General features: G+C 38.0%; 2 protein-coding genes across 3 annotated transcripts in view; one reads left to right on the forward strand and one right to left on the reverse strand.

The window, feature by feature from the left end:
• Nucleotides 1–7,690, reverse strand: part of LOC130088936 (kinesin-like protein KIF6) — a 186,635-nt gene extending 178,945 nt beyond the window's left edge. The window contains exons 1-2 of the mRNA XM_056255951.1: nucleotides 7,584–7,690; nucleotides 4,899–5,005 (exon numbers count right to left, since the gene is read on the reverse strand). Coding sequence (XP_056111926.1) covers nucleotides 4,899–5,005; nucleotides 7,584–7,643 — 167 coding nt within the window. The 5' untranslated portion in view covers nucleotides 7,644–7,690. The remainder of the gene's footprint in view (nucleotides 1–4,898; nucleotides 5,006–7,583) is intronic.
• Nucleotides 7,691–10,460: 2,770 nt separating this feature from the next.
• LOC130088931 (kelch-like protein 29) overlaps nucleotides 10,461–18,859 on the forward strand; it is a 184,992-nt gene continuing 176,593 nt past the window's right edge. Inside the window, exons 1-2 of one of the 2 annotated variants that reach the window (XM_056255941.1) lie at nucleotides 10,461–10,697; nucleotides 15,968–16,039. The gene's annotated coding sequence lies outside the window, so the exon portion shown is untranslated. The remainder of the gene's footprint in view (nucleotides 10,698–15,967; nucleotides 16,040–18,859) is intronic. The other variant, XM_056255942.1, reaches the window with a different exon arrangement.

Below are 18,859 nucleotides of genomic sequence, written 5' to 3' on the forward strand. Positions count from 1 at the left end.
TAAAATAACACTGATAGTCTTTTAGTCGTGAGTCCTGACTAAATTAAATACATAGGCTATTCATTCTGATTCCTTACAATTAAAGCTATCTTTTGTTTTGTTGTTTTGACAACAACATTAATGACAGATATATGGCTTTCATATGTGTCACTTTTAGAGCTAGTGCATGGATCCATTACGGTTTTCATTTTACTGTCTGTCACACTGTCATGTGTTTTATGCTTATTTAAGACATAACCGACTGTGTTTACGAGTATACTAACCAAGATCGGAATTTTGACACAATTTTGCGTGTTTTTTTTTCCTGTTAAAGCGATATAATCCGTGAAAAATAACTTTTGTTACTCGCGAGCTGTTTGTGTGTTTGTATGTAGCTATGCACACAGAGAAAACCATCTCTCAGAGTACTGGATGTGGATGCGAGTACTGGATGGTTTAAAATCGCTTCAATGTTTAAACTGATAAGACTTAAAAAGACGTGAAAATGATAAACTTTAGTTACGATGCTCTGCTGGCCCAATTGTGCAAGTGACAATTCCGTCATGTCCCGACTCCTAAAAGCGAGAGTGTAGTATCGCCGCCTGTAGCGCTTGCCTTGTGCACCCCATTTTGAGAGAGAGAGAGAGAGAGAGAGAGAGAGAGAGAGAGAGAGAGAGAGAGAGAGAGAGAGAGAGAGAGAGAGAGAGAGAGAGAGAGAGAGAGAGAGAGAGAGAGAGAGAGAGAGAGAGAGAGAGAAGGATGCAGCACCGCTGAACACTCATGCGGTTTGTGAAATTGCGTCTCGGAGAAAGTTTTAAAATGTATAATCTGTGTGGATTAATTTAGGCTACTCATACAATCTACATGCTGAAGTGAATCAATGTTTGCGGGGGAATTTCCTGCATTATAAGTGGGAGACCTGCGGGAATTATTACAATGATGCGCAATACCCACAATCTTGCACTGAAAGCCTCAAGCCCTTTGCTCTGACCTCTTGGTAACCAAACCACTTCCATACTATTGAAGTAGCTCCCTTTTTAGGCACTAAATCGTCATCGGAGGCTGACATGCTGCTCTTACTCTCAAACAGGTGTTGTTGTTGTGCGCTAGCGAACGTAAATGCGCCATGCGTCATCTCGTCGCTATATCATTGATATCGCAATATGACACTTTTTTATCATGTAAAAATTTATACCGGTGTTATCGTGGGCGGTATGATATGGCACACCCCTAGTTCACAGATCATCTTGGTTACACATGTAACCCTCATTCCCTGAAGGAGGGAACGGAGATGCCACGTCGGACTGACCGACGAATAGGAATCTCGCTAGAGAGGCCAATCTACTTCGAGTGTAACTAAACGAGCCAATGAACATAGGCATGCGATAATTGCATCAGCTACTCCGCCTCGCAGCGCAGGTATATAATAAGCAGCAGTGCATCTCATCTTCAGGTTTTCGATGAGGAGCCAAGCCGGTGACCCGGCCACCCAGCGGTGGTACAGCAGTTGTGGCGGCGGGACGTGGCGTCTCTTTTCCCTCCTTCAGGGAACTAATAGGATAGGAATCTTACCAAAACGCCACAGCTGCTGTCCCCTTCCGGAGCCCTGCGTAAGCCTCCTGATCCCTCCTGTCGATGAGACAGGGCTTGCGCAGAGAATGTCAATCACTGCTGTTCCGCATGACCCACTCAGTGAGACTATTGGATAACACAGAGAAAGCGTGCCCTTTCCACTGGAAAAGGAAGCCACATCCTACCCAAAAGGAGTTATGTGGACTTTTACATATGGACTACATTTGGAATGTTTCAGGGACGGTTCCAGCCTCACAAAGGGGGGCTTCCCCAAGGGAAAGAAAGAGGCTTCCGTTTAGAAGTTTACTGTGGAAGAATACACATATGGGATCCCCTCGAGGTCACACATACGGGCACCCAGCCTAGTACCGGTTCTCATGGATGTAGGCCTGGCGCCATATGCTCCGCCACGTCCATCTGCCGCGGGTGATGGAGGACTCAACAGGGATTGCCCAGCGGGAATTTTCTGGAGAATAAGCAGGGGGGCTCTCTGTGTCTCTGACCACTTGAGGTGAGAACACAGGAAGATACCGGCTCGACACAAAGGCTATAGAATCTAGCGAACGTGCCCAGCCCGCAGCTCAACAAATATCTGTTAGCGATGCGCCATGCGCCAGTGTCCAGGAGGACAGCGATCTCCGCTCCCAAGACATGGGCATCGACAGCTTTCACTGAAGTGAACTGCATGCCTCTGAACTTGGGGGGACGCCGGGAGAACTGAATCACATAGCCGAGCCTGATGGTCTGAATGATCCAGCGAGACGGACTGGGGAGCGCTTGCCAGTAGGGCTGTGCGATTTTTCTGACACGATTTGATTTGCGATTTAATTTAGCAAAGTCAAGCTTCAGCTCAATATTCACAAATCAAAAGAATGTCAACCCGTACACACCTAGTTTCCTGATTTATTTTAGGCTATTTATCATACAGGCCTACTGGTAAAACAAGAAATTCTAACTCAAATTCCTAGTAATTCAATGAATCCAAAATTACTTTAATGTTTTTCTATTAAAACAACAGCAAAAAAGACTTATTGTCATATGGAGCTGCATAAGAACAGTTATTCAGCAATCACAATCAATAGACTATAGTTGAGATCCATGTTTGCATTTATTGCAGTTCATCACTGAGACGGTTTGATCGCAGATTTAGTCGCAGCAAACAGCGCAAGCAGCTCGTGACAGAACACAGACCGACTGAATGCCACTTTCATTTAAGCAGAAAATCTCAAATCTCAAATGGAGATACTTGTTACTTGTTTGTCAGTGTTCTCAGATCATCAGCGTTTCTTCAGCAGTGTAGAGCTTTCTCTACACTGCTGCGCGTGCGCATGGTTGCCAGATTGCAAAGATTAAGTAAAACTGAAAATGTGTAAAAATGGCAAATTGTTTTCATTAACAGAAAAGCTCTGATTTGGGGATTAAAATAGTTGAAATCTGGCAACCGCAAGCATGAATGCTCGTAGCGGCTTGTTAAAAACAGTCTGTAATTTTTTGTCGTCGTCTTTTTTCCCCTGACAAAAGAAATAGTGATTTTGGTCAAGTATTTTTTTTTTTTTTTTTACTACATTTAGTCTTGTCTTTTTTCGTCAGTGATATTGCATGTTTATTTAGTCACAGTTATTGTTTAATGAGGTCGATGTCACGTTGGTGTCATCTCGTCTTCGTCTCGTCTCGAAAAAGGTAGTCAACGAACATTTTTCGTCACATATACGAAATTAACACTACTTTCTATCCAATAGATGGTTAGCTTCTTTGGGGTAGAACGGAGGTGCGCTCACTCAGTTAGTTAGTAAGACTGCCACACAAAGAGGACAGTCATGCTTTTGCTCTGGGACATATTTTTCATATCGCATCCACATTGCAGCCTTTTGCGATTAGCTAATCGCAACGTTTCAAATCGCGATTGCAATTCGATTTCGATTAATCGTTCAGCCCTACTTGCCAGGCTCGCAGAGACCGAGCAAGTGGGACCACAGGTGTATTGCACCCCACAGTGGGTGCATGACTCATCCATGAAAGCCACCTCAGCATGTTTAGTGCCCAGACACGTGAGGCAACGATCGTGACCATCCACCGGCGCCAGGTAATGACCGCATCCAGAAACACACGTGTGGAAAGTCATCTTTAAAATGATGCGCTATCCCACCCGTGTAATGCTCGTTTAGGGAACTGCTCTCTCTTGGTGCAGAAGCACACAGGGGAAAATATTGCAGCAACACTGACAGGAAAGGGTGCAGCCTGTAGTGTGCACTCCTCTCGTTGAAGGCGCAGCGCTTACCAGCTGTAATAACAGCTTTTTTAGCGCTCTGAAAAATGGTAAGAGCTTCAACGAGAGGCCTTCAACGAGAGGTGCAGCTCTTACCAGCTGTAATAACAGCTTTTTTAGCGCTCTGAAAAATGGTAAATGGACTGCATTTTATATAGCGCTTTCACAGACCCAATGGCCACCAAAGCGCTTTACATTTTGCCTCACATTCACCCATTCACGGCGGTGTCAGCCATGCAAGGCGCCATCCAGCTCGTCGGGAGCAGCTGGGGTTAGGTGTCTTGCTCATGGACACCTCGACACTTGGTCAGGTGGAACCGGGGATTGAACCACCAACCTTCTGGTTTGTAGACAACCTACATGAACCACTGAGCCACTGCCGCCCCAGAAAAAGCACACCATCACCAGCTGTTAGAAAAGCCTTTTAGTGCTCACTGAAGGCACACACACACACACACACACACACACACACACACACACACACACACACACACACACACACACACACACACACACACACACACACACACAGAAAAACAGGGATTTTCACCGCTGAAGCGCCATCACACTGACACCGATAGAGAAAGCTTCTTCCTTGAAGAACTGACTCTTTAGAAAACACTGCTTGTAAATTCACATGTATTATCAATGTGCATTGGCTCGTTTAGTTACACTCGAAGTAGATTGGACTCTCTAGCGAGATTCCTATTCGTCGGTTAGACCGACGTGGCGTCGAACGTGACCGATTGAAAGGGAACTATATATGCCTAATCTGCTCTAAATCCATTTAACATGTTTAAAACATCAGTTTTATCCAGCAATTTCTTTCTTTCCTTTTATTTAAATAAAAGTTACTACATCCTTAAACAAGAGATGTCCCAAGAGAAATACGATAAGTTAATTAAAAAATTAAAAAGAAAGTTTCAGAGAGAGAAAAACTTTAATGTTTCTATCCTAGTGGGCACAGAGAATATGCCCTTCATGAGCAAAATTAAACTTTATTAAGATCATGATAGGTCATGTTTGTGAAATCAACACTATAATTCCATAAAATTAAATCTCTCATTTTTCTACACGTCACCTGAAATTGTAGTTTTCCCTCTTATTGTTGATAAAACCATCCGCCAAGTCTCTGGGAACAACAAACTCCAAACTACTGCCTTGCTCCTCACAGTCCACAAAGTACCCCTGCAAAGAGGAGGATTAAGCATGAGTTCACATAATCTAGACTTGCTGGTGCAGACATATTTTATGATTTATTTATTCTGCAAGCGTGACTTTATCACTAAGACAAAATTATATATTACAGATATGCTAATTATAATCATATTACAGACATGCTAAGATGATAAATTAATATATATATATATATACATATTACCCCCAACAGCCATAGCCTACAAAAGTAAATAAAAAACAATCTGGTTTCAATCACATTAATATTACGACTTAAGAACAGAGTAGCCTATAGCATGACCACAAACCCTCAATATCTAATTCTATAATAATAATTTGTAGGTGTAACACCGAGTGCTCTCAGAGATGAGTGAAGGCACGATCCATGTGCAGGAGAACTTTATTAAAATAATAACAATAACAACCAAAATAAACACGAGTAAAACCAGGGAGCAGAACTGAGAACATCAAAGAAACATCCAACAAAGGACAACACCAGACAAAGAACATGAGAAACATTGAATTATAAAAAGGGTGATCGGCAAACAAGACACACCTGGGAAAAAACAGGTACTAATCAACAAGAAAACTACAAAAGACTACAAAACATGGCACAAAACAGGAAATAACATAAGTCTTCCACACAAGACATTGGGTGCTTCTCAATACTCAAATTGATGCTTCCTCGTTACCTCGCTCCTCTGTCCTAGCCTGTGACCCGGAAACCAATTAAATTTAGCCATCTTGAAGAACATCTCAATTCTCCACTTACTGCACCACGAGGAGGCGAGAAACAAGGAATGAGGAAGCTTCCAGGGGAGCCATGAGAGAGGATGCATGGGTGTATGATATGCGGAAGTCTTTCTTGTCGAGAAACCTGACTCACAAATAAATTCTCCTCCCCTTCACATCTGTCACAATAATTTAAATTTATGCTTTACCTTTGCAGTTTAAATAAATCATATATATTACAAATCAACAGGGAATCTTGCTTTACTGTATCTTTATTATTAAATAACCAAACTTGAACAACATAAGGGCAGATCCTTTGAGTACAGCTTATGACGCTTTGAAGTGACGCTCGAGTGATCAAGAATATTCCAATATAAAAATAAGCTTTCCTTCAATTCCTCCATCCTCATTTTCTTTCCTTGCAGAAAGGAAAGGAGGATGCACAAATAAGAAATGAGAAGCACCCAAAGGGAACTACAGACAGGAATCATGACAGTAGGGGTGTAACAATATATCGTGTCACAATATATCGCAATACAAAAATGCAACAATATATGTACCCAGTGACGAAAAAAAAATCAAGTTGACTGAGTCATTACTACATTAAACTACTACTACTATATAATGTTGAATATAATAATGCAATGGGGGAATATTTTTGGGTCCTGATAATGTCAAATGTCTTGTTACCACAAGACAAGTAAAAAGTGGCCTAGGCTACATAATTTTAAATATATCTAGTCAGTGACACATTGCAAGCATATTCGTCTAAAATAATTCTGTATTTTCAGCTTCAGAATCCTGAATATTTTTATTCTGGTGTCACCATTGTCTTGTGCATTGGGTTACACTTACCAGCATCAAGTCCAAGCCCCATGTACACCCCCAATGTAATTTAGCATTTTAATCAACAGTACATTTTTTGTTAACCTTTTACCGTCTTAGAGAATCGCAATAATATTAGTGAGTTCAGTACTGTGATATGTATCGAACTGTGACATGAGTGTATCGTCGTTACACCCCTACAAATTTGTTTAAATCATCATCTCATCTTAACTGTTGGGGCATGTGCATTTTTTCTCTTATTAACTCTTAATAACTTGTGTAGGTGTGTATTCAGGTTGATTGGGACACTTTTTGCCATTGAGATGACTGGGATAAAGTGTCCCCAAATCAACAGGAATTCACCCCTATGTAAAATGTAAATAACACGGGCCATAAACAGACAGAAGTGCTATGTCAAATTGTTGCGTACATAGATCAGAGATCTTGAGGGTTTGTGCTCACATATGCTTTTGTTTTTAAGTAGCCGAATAATATCCAAGTGAATGAAACCAATTTCTTATTTATTTACTTCTGTAGGAAATGACTATATAATAATATAACTAATATTATTGGACTAATATGATTATTGCTGTACGTTTTACAAGAAAATATCCCATTTTAGTCTTTCTACTTCAAAGTTTCAAGTTAATTTAATGTGGACTTGCATTTTGTTTAAAATTATTTAAAAAACTGACTAGCAATTTCTGAGTGTAAATTGTTTTATAGTAAATCCTACACCACTTTATCAGTGTATACTTACAAGAAATGAGACGCTGCAGCACCAGCATTATAAAAGAAAACACGTGCGTTTAACTCTTATTAACCCTTTAGATAGACAACGTTAGGCCTATTGAGATCAAAATGTAAATAACACTAGGCTATATGCAGATAGAAGTGCTATAAGAATTGCACACTAGTTGATGCACATATGTTAGGATTACGGTATATGTGCAAAACCGACTAATGTTGTTACTGCTAGGTGTCCAATACAAAGTAACGTTAACGTTAAGTTATACAAACGCAAAATACTCACCGAGGTGGGTTTCTTTGTCGGTTTCACACGTGCAAAGATTTGAATAGTTTGCTTAACCATTGTTTTATATTATAATTATTAGTCTTTCATTATTATTGTTATTATTCATCCAAAGCACCCGTTTAGCTTCACACATTTAATTCACTCTTTTCTTTTTTATACTTCTCTGTGTACAGAGGTTGCTACGCGACCAGTGACGTGGCACGCTCTGCAGAACGTATGCATTGACGTCACCTGAGTTGCAAAACATCCTGCAAAATGAATGGATTATCCTCAAGATTTTCTAGCATGGAGTTTAATTTACAAACACAACTTTTCACCACACCAATACTTTATCTGGAATAATAAGGACATAAAAAAACAAAAAAACAAACAAAAAACTGTTTTCTTTGAAAATTGGTTTCGAAATAATATTGTTTTGGTAGACCATTTATTTAACCCAGATATGGTCTTCTTTTTACTTATAAGGAATCCATCATGTACAAAAATAATATTCCTATACCACCAAGGGAATTTGCAACTGTTTTTGGAGCAATTTCTTCTAAAATATTTAAACAGCAAAAAAGATTAGATTACCAGCAATTGCCACCCCTCTCACCAAATCACTCCCTTGGCGGTAAAACATGTTTCTCCTGTCATTATAATTATAAAAGATCAATAAGAGCCCTTTTCCTGAAGGTTGTTGTTTCGAGACCAAATGTTATTGCATATTGGAGTCAGTTTGTGAGTGATGTTGACTGGAAAAAAGTCTGGCTTCTACCCAATCGCTATCTCTCAATAAACAAGGTTAAAGACGCATCTTTTAAACTCCTTCACAGAATATACCCTGCTAAACATTATTTAACCAAGTTTAAAAAAATATATTGATGAAAGGTTTAGCTTTTGCAAGCAGAAGCCAGAGACAGCTGTTCATTTATTTTGGCACTGCCCTTATGTCTTTTTTTTGTGTGCAAAATGTGCTTGATTTCATTGTTGGAAATATTAGAAAGATGTTCTAGGTATTATTGTAAACTCCAAAGATAAACAACCCTGCACTTATTTTATAATTTTTATTATTTTGATGGCTAAATTTCACATTCATAAATGCAAATTTTCAGGTAAAAAAAAACACGTTTTATTGTATTTAAAAATGAAGTGAAGCATTATATTGAGTCAACATTGCCCTCGAAGAAACAAAAAGCTATTAGAATTTTACAAGCATGTAGCCTACACTCTTTAAAGTATTCCTATAATACTGTTTATAACCCCCTAGCATTTGAAATGTATTGTTTTGTATTTCTATTGTTTGTTTTGATATTTGAAAAAAAAAAAAAAAAGCAAAAAGTGAGTGCGCCGGAAGAACTGACGCTTTTGCATAGTTTGTGCTTGCTGTTTAATAATCATTTGAAACTTAGCAAACTGACAGCTCCAGTAATGCAAATTTATATCTTGAACTCTGTCATGGATAGCATGTATAAACCATAATTAAACAATGCAATAAATAGGCTATATATACCTACCTTGGATGCAGTGCAAGTTCATTTGTAAAGCATCTGCTACATGCAAATTAAAATATAATGGCTGCGCAAATACGTGTCATTTTGACAAATTTATTTTCAACCCAAAAATGCCAGTTTAAAAATGCTGTTGGTAGCCTATAAGAAACAATGTGTTGCCACTGTCATGTAGCCTTTTTAGTGTACAGTCAACACACGAAAAATGAAAGAGATATGTTTCAATAAAACAGTGACTGGTTTCAGTTCTTCAGTTCTTCAGTTCTTATAAAGCCCATGGCAATGTGAGCCTGAAAAAAAATTTCTCCTACATTTGCACATCATCCACCAGTAGATGTCAGTATTGGATGTGAATCTGAGGCGCTGCCAAAAGAGAAATCAATATCCAACTTATACTGTACTTTAAATAAATACTGAAGATTCATCAAGGATGTGCTGATATTCTGTGAAATGCATTAAATAAACAGATAAACGAAGCAAACTAATCACATGTTCTAGTAAACAATTCAATTCATTAGTTTTTATCTTCTGCCATAGCCTGTTGTTTACATTTGATTGACCATGTCATTTTGAAATTTGATATTAATATAGCCTACTGTTTAATAACACACAACACATATTTTTATACAGACCCCCCCCCCCCCCCCCTAGTTTAAAATTTCACATAAATTGGCTGTGAGTAGCCTAAACTTGACCTTTCCACCTGTTTCTTTTTTTGACAGATACTTTTTTTTGACATTATGATCATTTTAGGTTACATTTTACATGTGCTGTATGAATTAGAGAAAATATATTTTTAGATGTTGAAACTTGTCACCATTCGTTTGATTAAATGATTACAATGTTTAAAAAAATAAATAAAAAAAAGTCCCTTATGAAATATAAAGGACTGCGAGAATAATATAAGGAATAATAATAATACAAAAATCAGATCCTAAAAGCTTTTACATGCTGATAACATAAATGTATAAATATGTTTTAAATAAATAATTATATTATATAATTATATTATATAAACTCAGAAAAAAAAAAACGTGTAAACGTGTAAAACTTGACGTGTAAATATGTGTATGAACATAAAAAAATTCAACAACGAGACATAAACTGAACAGTTTCACAGACATTTGACGAACAGAAGTGGAATGAGTAAAAATCATAATAATAATATATTTTTCTAAATATCTAAATTTTAATTACTCATACTGAGTGCATTTAATGTATCACCTTTATAGTTTACTAAGCATTGCCTATACTCGTAATATGTTTTTTTTTTTTTTACAATAAATTGATGCGCTTGCATTACAAACTGAACTTTCATCTTTGCTGTTGAAACTTGATGCACCTGCACCTTCTCTCTCTCGACAGGTGGCGCTGTGTGTTTAGTAATTATAGAGTTAAAGGGGAGGAGCAGAGACGTTACACACATATACACACACACGCTCGCGCGCGTACCACAGGCCGTCGGTGCGCGCTGACTCTCCAAACAAGCGCTGAATAACCCAGCATCATCATCCCTCCTCATCATCATATTCCCATCAGCGTGTGCACGAGCTGCATCACTGACAGCAGCGCGAGGAATTCTGTGATACAATGAAACAAACGCGCGCAGATTCATCCTAAGGTAAGACAGCTGGAGTTCAGAACATCATTATATTGGCTTTACAAACTACCGCTACTGGAATTAACAAGCGATACATGAGTGCGATTTCTGCATGTGTGTGTTTCATGAAGAGAAACTAATGTAACGCCAGCAAAGGCTGCTTTATTTCCCTCTACAGTCCCTATAGAATCTAAATACAGTTGCTCTTTACGCTGCTTCTGCCCTCCTGAATTTAAGAAAAGAGTCAGTGGAGACGCCAGTTTTCACTTTTCTGAACAGTTACAGGTGTGGAACCATTGAAACTGCATTAATTGTTGCTATCAATATTTGATTCTGACTTGCTGTGTTTTTATGTTGATGCATGAGTTACTGCTGACAGTTATTGTCATCGTTTGCACATGGTGATATTAAGGTTTTAATGTGACTCTAAATGATTTATTTAAACAGTTTAGTCACTAGCTTTTTGATATATATCATTGAGTTGATGGATTTATGTTACAGTTTTTCTGAATTGCTAAAACACATTTCTCAAAACCATCACCAACTTTCTCAAAACCAAATATTCAAACATTCAGAGAACATCTGACTCTTCTAGCAAAAAACGAACGAAACCATTTTATATGTGCTCAAAATCAAACAAAACTTTCAGATCATACACACAGCGATTAAATGACACATTTGACACTACATCAAAAAATGGAGAATACAGAATCCAAAAACATGCAGTTACAGAAATAAAATATTGTGACAAATAAACTAATTTTGCAATTATGTCAAAAAAAGTATGGTAATCACAATTTACAATAGTAAGGTGAATAAGTTGGATACTGTATACTGTAGGTAATGGTATAGTATTGTACTGACTATTGAATAGGCCCATTGAATGTCTGTATATTCAGCACTTGCATACTGTGAAAATACAGTAACCAAACTGCAAAAGCCAAAATGGTTAAAAAAGGCTAAATGAAAAGCATGTTACAGTACACTCAAAAGAGTTGTGAAACTGAAAAATCAGGTCAATGAGAGATTCATTCTGCCTCAGCATCATGTCTTCATGTTGCGTCCAGCCTGAGGAGTTTGTCCACATCACAGACAATGTCATCTCTGCAGGCAAAGGGAAAAACCCTAAAGCCAGATCCAGCCTTGACAACATTCTCCACACCATCCTCTTCCTCCTCGTCCACCACTTCTAACTCATACTCTTCCTACTCTTCTCTCCCTCTTGTATTGTTTCCATCCACAGTTGGTATCAACAATCAGTGCAACATTCTGTCAATTTTGGCACTCTGAACTGACTTGTATTATTACAGTTGGTTTGACTACATCATTAGAAATAAGTGTGAACAGTTTTGAGTTGTTGTGTGTAAATTATGTCAACTGTGTTGTAGTAGTTGTGTTTAACTTTTATCTGCCTGTGTTTAGTGTTTTGAAACATAAGTGCATCACAGTGCAAAATGTGTTTTAGTGAGTGAGAATGTGTGCATGATATTTGCAAACAGTGTCTAACTGCCTGAACTTGTTAATAGTTTTACAGAAAGAGTGATTTATTCGACAAATTGGTTTAGGCTATTGAGAATTTGGTTCAGAGAATGGGATTTAGTGTTTTAGTAATTCATAAAAACTGTAATTGAGATTATGTGTTTGCATAATGCATTTTGTCTTATTTACTTGTCCAAGTTTTTTATTTGACTTCAAAAAGTACCTTACATGAGCAGGTAGATGTTTCACTGATATTATATGCACAGTTAATGATATAGATGTCCATGCTAAACATTATAGGCTATTATAGCCCCTATAAACCAAAGTGCATAATGTGTAAATAAAACTTTAAATGTCATGCAATATAATAACATTTCACCTTAAAGCAAACATTTAGATTTATTTCATCAGTGTGTTTAAGTCGTGATCTGTGTTGATTTGAGCAGGATGGAGTCTCACTTCACACACTTTCTGTTTCGAATTTGTTGTATTTGTGTAGATATACAAACCTCTGGTAAAATGACATCTGTTGATTCTGAGAGAGTCAATATTAAACATTTCGATCTGTTATTGGAAACTAAATGATGTTTTATTAACAAAGTTCGGGAGGAGCACGTTCAGATAATTAAACCTAATTAAACACACGTGGAGCACATTCAGATAATCAAACCTAATTAGACAAGAGTGGTGCTTAATCAACGAGTTAAGCGTTGTGTATATATACAGCAAACTAACCTCCGTTCATTGACAGTTTAACAGCATCCCTCCACCACCCCATCTCCTCACTTATAGTCCTAATACTCTTACAACAACGGGGGGAGTACTCTGGGTTCGGGCAAAATTCCGAGCTCGGAGCCCTCCCCCCGGACAGCACGCCAAATACGCATAATCTTTACTCTGTTTAATTGATGTAAGTGTGAACTCGTGAAATGTATAGGCAGTAGATGGTTGACTTCTTTCCTGATGTGTTTCTTGCTTGTCAAAGTCTTTAAATGATGAGTGACAGTTTGGGCTGTTTGGCATTGAATTGTAGATGCATGTAATGCAGTATCATCGATTTGATTCTTTAATAATTTAACAAATAGCCCTATACATTTTTCTTTTTACTTGTCAAAGTCTTTGATTGACGTCTTTAAATGATGAGTTTCAGGTTGGGTGGTTTGGCATTGAATTATAGATGCATGCGATGCATGTCAATCATTTTTGGTGTTTTTAAATGTGTTGATCAATGTTGATTTGAAGAAGATGGAGTCTCTCAGCATTTTTGTCAGTTAAATCAAGCTGCTTTCTTTCCTCGCAACCATTCGAGAAAATATTAATTGTGTGTAGCAGTGCTTATCTGATTCATTATGTGGAAATCTATTAGTTGATTTGTCCAGGTGATAAGCTCTGATTTACCTGGTTAGTTAATGTCTGTCAGGTGCTGTGATGAATTATTGATGCTGTAGACACACAGTTCAGTTCAGCAGTGAGTGTTTGACTGAGTTCAGATGGTGATTGACAGACCTGTGACCTTTGTGGTCGCCATCGTTCAGGTCAGTTTATGTCCTAGATCATTTAGACATAAAAGTAAAAAAAAAAAGACATTATGCTCCATTACTAATTGCCTCTTAATGAATTAAAAATTTGTTCATCTAACTCTGTCAATCATGTCGCTTAACTCCTGATATTTCGAGTCAAAAGTCCAATTACACAGATGAGTTTGGCTTTTATGACAAAACATTGGCAGCATAATGTATTCAAGAGCAAATGTACATATTCCACAATGAGCTTACTTATTTAGACGTTTGTAAAATCACACAGATGGTTAAAATTGCTGCCAGACCATCAGCTCTGTTGCGACTATACAGGAAGGCAGAAGAATGGAAAGAATTAAAAGGAGATCTGTCTTGGAAAGGACATTAATTGAGCATGTCTTCATGTTGGCACTGGTCTTTAGGTCTTAAGGCTTTAGTAAGTGTTGGAGATCTTCAGATCCAGCCCAGATTTCACACCGAAAACAGAAAAGAACTTCTGCACATGAATGAGCCACTTCACACTCATCTGAAGCAGTCTGTGTTTGAACTGAGTTTAGATGAGATGAGTGAATCTAACAAAACCATTTGAGAACATGTTTGTGATCTATTTTGATCGCTAAAGTGGTTAATATCTGAACTATAAACTTTTAGCCCAGTACTTCTGTGACAATATAAAATTATTGTAAAACAGAAATAACGATAGTGCTATGATCATCTAACCTATAGATCAGGGGTCTGTAACAGGCCAAAACTGGCCTGCCAGCAATAATATCTGGCCCACACCCCGCATTACTTTGATAGCGGCTGGTTCTGAAATAGATGACAGCAAGAGTTACCCACAATCACTTCGTCTTTAGTGATTTTCAAGTACGAGAACTTTTTTGCAGCAATGTTTTATTTTGAGATGAATTGAGAGCTTTTAATTTGAAAAGTTCTGAAAGACATTCAAAAGAGTCTGTGGATCGCTTCGTTGCAGATAAGACACACCAGCTTTGCATTCACAAAACTAGGTAGGATGAACGCATTGTCTTTCCATTCTTCTTTGTTCCTATTTTCGCTGTCAACTTTCCTCTTTAGACTCTTTGATAGTGCCATTTTCTCTCATCAGCTAGCTTAAATGTTAACATCCCTGCATACGATGTAATGGCGTACTGTACCTCCAGCACGATAACAATTACAAAAAAAATGCAGTTTTTTTTTAAACAGAAACTCAAATAAGCACTCGTTAAAACCGAGGTCTGCAGAAGAGGATCTCTGAACACGTCGAACCTTGAAGCAGATGGGGCTACAGCAGCAGAAGACACACCGGTGCCACTCCTGTCAGCTGAGAACAGCAATCCGAGGCTACAATTCACATGGGCTCACCAAAATTGGACATTAGAAGATTGGATCCATCCTGCCTTGTATCACCAATTCAGGCTGCTGGTGGTGGAATGGTGTTGGGGGTATTTACTGGCACACTTTGGGCCCCTTAGTTCCAATTGAGCAACGTTTAAATGCCACAGCCTACCTGAGTATTAATGGTGAGTATTGATGGCTACTTCCAGCAGGAAGTACCATGTCACAAAGCTCAAATCTTCTCAAACTGGTTTCTTGAACATGAACATGAGTTCACTATACTCAAATGGCCTCCACAGTCACCAGATCTCAATCCAATAGAGCACCTTTTGGATGTGGTGGGACGGGAGATTCGCTTCATGGATGTGCAGCCGACAAATCTGCAGCAACTGCGTGATGCTGTCATGTCAATATGGACCAAAATTTATGCCACAAAGAATTAAGGCAGTTATAATGGCATAAGTGGGTCCAACCTGGTACTAGCAAGGTGTATTACACCTTGCAAAATGTATTAAAGTATACATTGTATTAGTATTTGTTGTATATATTGCTAAAACTCTTCATATTTTATGTTTTTTTTTGTTTGTTTTTTTTGCTTTACAGTAATTGAAATTTGGGGCTTGATGTAGGGGTAATATAATTTTAAATGATTTGTCTTTTGTTTTGTGGTAAATTATAGCGCAAATGTTTCTTTCTGAGATTCACTTGAACATTGTTTCTTTCATGAATATTTCATGTGTTTATTCACTATTATTATTCTGTTTTAATAGAATTTGATGCTGCTTTTCTGCAAATGACTAGAGAGCTGATTTATTGTCGTAGAGGTCGTTAAAACAGGTTCATGGTGACGTGACTTTAAAAACCATGTTTAAGTGTCCCTGTGTTCTCTGAGAAACGCTCTCTAAAATCATCTGATAATTACTTATTTATGATAGACGTTTCTCATTTCTTTAACAGGTGCTGTGTGATTTAGAGGAGAAAGGGGCTCAACTTTCCTATATGATGTGCATCGACCAGAGACGTTGTTTGGTGAGTAGTTTTGAAATTCAGCAAGTTTCATCCTGTATCAGTGCTGAAGCAGATTTCGTGTTGAAGATTTCTATGATTATGAATCAAACAGAGGGAGTAGTTGACTTTATTTTCTGCGCAGAGGATGTCCACACAGCTTAAGTTGTATTAAACTGGAACATTCCTTTAATTAGTCATTTGTTGTTTTGTGCTCTTTATGAAGATGATGGATGTGTTTCTTTGAGGATGGATTGTGTGTGTGATGGTGTTGAGGCTGAGATCTCACACTGGAATCCCTGCTGTGTGACGATCTCAGAGGAGACAACTTAATTGGCGTATGTCAGGATGTATAGATGGAGCTTACAGAGAAAACTCAGATGTGTGTGGTGTGGAAAAACGTGAGAGCTGCACTTTCACCAGTGCATCGTAATCTGAAAATTAGTTAGTCGCTACTAAATGAGGAATTCTTATACAATATTAATGCATGTTTATCATGGTGTTCGTAATATTATATATTGTGGTACTGGTCTTGATATTGTAATTTTTGCTAAAGAATCAGTTGTTTATACATGAAATAATCACATGATAACATCGTTCATCGATAACATGATTTATAGAACCTGAGGATGATACACTTTACTGATGAAAAATTGCGTAATCTTCTCATTTGCAACCCTGGTTTATTGGAAATATGAACATGTGGTAACATTTCTGCACAATGATATGACAGTGCCTTGTTCATTACATTTCACAACACTATCAAAGTGAAATGTTCAGTGAGTTGCGCTAAAAACTCATTCAGTTTTAAATGAAAGAGATTAATGTGAATCTGGCAATGCTTTAAATGTCTGTTGAGTGGGTAATGCATTTGAAAATTACGTACCACCTACACGAAACCAGACCCTAAACCTAACCGATAATGTTAACAAAAAACAAATGTTAGATAAAAATGCATTTGCTGAAGCAACCATGCCATTTTACCAGTACCAGGTGAGCTACCAAACACCTGGTACAACAGCAGAAAAGCCAAAGATATGGAGCTGGTTATGTGATGCAAACAAATCATCCACTATGATAAAAGGTGTTTTTGTGTGTAATATAAGTCTTCATTAATCAATAATCTACCCCTGTGAACAGGCAAAAAAGTTGTTGGTTACGATATCCTCAGTTGATGTTTGATCCTTTTTTAAATTTGAACCCAGGATCCTTGAGTTACCTAGCCTGGCTCCGCCCTCCTACGCACTTCCGCTCAATTTCATTTTCCTTCAGTACTACGTCTGGGATTGTGCTGTAGACTTTGGTTTTCTCCGATCAATTTTTTGTAGGGCCAATCAGCGAACAGAGGGAGTGGCTGAGAACGATGACGTCGTGCGTTATTTTGAGTTGTAGTTCAGTAATGGCAGCGGAGAAAGATGCGAGCGAAGCCATTCGGTCCGTTGTAGCAACGCTGCCGAATATTAAGAAGTTAAAGCCGGAGCAAGAACAATCTTTGCTTAGGTTTATTTTGGCCATGATGTTGTGGCCCTCCTCCCCACGGGGTTCGACATACATCACGAGCAAACGTTAGCGATTGGTGGCAGATCCAGAGTGACTCTGGGCAGATCCAATAGTTTTAGACTTCAATAGAGTACCAGCCTACAAGGAAGTTAACGATTGTCAATGGAGCGGTGCCAGACTCTCTGTACAAATGAAATGTACAAGAGTCTGGTAGAACCAGGCTACGAGTTACCAGCCCAAGGTTATGAATCACTGTGCTAATAACACTACATTATGCTAATTAGTACAAGATCACACATTAAATATGTGTAAAATGGTAAAGGGTTCTTGCATCATCTAGTTTTTGAGTGATTTGGATTGAAACATTCAATATCATACCTATTTTTTCTTAAAGCTTAACATTACCTTCAAACATCTTCAAACATGGTTTTGTTGAGAAATGGGTTTTGACTATCTAATGTCTTGATCAGTATCTTGTGGACACTTGCTGTTTCAGTTTTTAAAGAGCTTGTATGTTGATTTAGTAAATCTCCTGTTTAACCTCCAGTAACCTTGTTTTATCTCCTGAGATATTTTTATGATATGCTAAAATCACACCCGTGTGCAAGCAGTTCTTTTTACATTCGGAAAATATGAATTACTGTGATTATGGATGGCCCAATACAGCTCCCGTTGAAATCTTTCCTGCGAATATTTAGGCCTCTAAAAAAGTGAACCTGCAGAGCTTGATTATCTGGTTCTGTTGTTTCATATGAATTAACTGAAATCTGAAAGAACATGCCTTAATAAAGTCGATGCAGGATTAGTGTATTTATTAAATTAACCACTATGCAAAAGGTTACATTTGCATGCTTTAAAATAATATTTTTGGTAGTTGCAGCCTACACTGTTAGACATTTATGTAATTTGTAGTTATTTACTATAAAGCACCCAGTACAATACTGTAAATTCTGTTTACAGTAAATAACTGATTTTTACGTTATGGGAATTTTCTGTGACATCAAACACCACATACTGTACATATTTTTACTGTACTTTTTTTTATATTTGGATTGACAGGAATTATAGCCTTGCACTGTGTCGACAATGCCGTAACAGCTTGAGGCTGTCTACATTGGACATGTCAAAGCGACCATTGCAAAATGCAGATCCATTTGTCCTTCGTGTCAGAAATAGTGTGAGCACTTGGAGTACTGTCTGTCAGAAATATAACAGGGCATCAGTTAACTCATGTCATGCCGAGCCGCATCCAGTGTACACAATATCACTTATTATAATGGGTTCTATTGTCTTTTGTTGCGTTGCGCCACTCGCGTCCGGGGTAGACATGGAACGATAGCACGA

The sequence above is a fragment of the Rhinichthys klamathensis genome, unplaced genomic scaffold, assembly GCF_029890125.1.
Source record: "Rhinichthys klamathensis goyatoka isolate OS25496 unplaced genomic scaffold, OSU_Roscu_1.1 h1tg000123l_1, whole genome shotgun sequence".
Classification (NCBI taxonomy): Eukaryota; Metazoa; Chordata; class Actinopteri; order Cypriniformes; family Leuciscidae; genus Rhinichthys; species Rhinichthys klamathensis.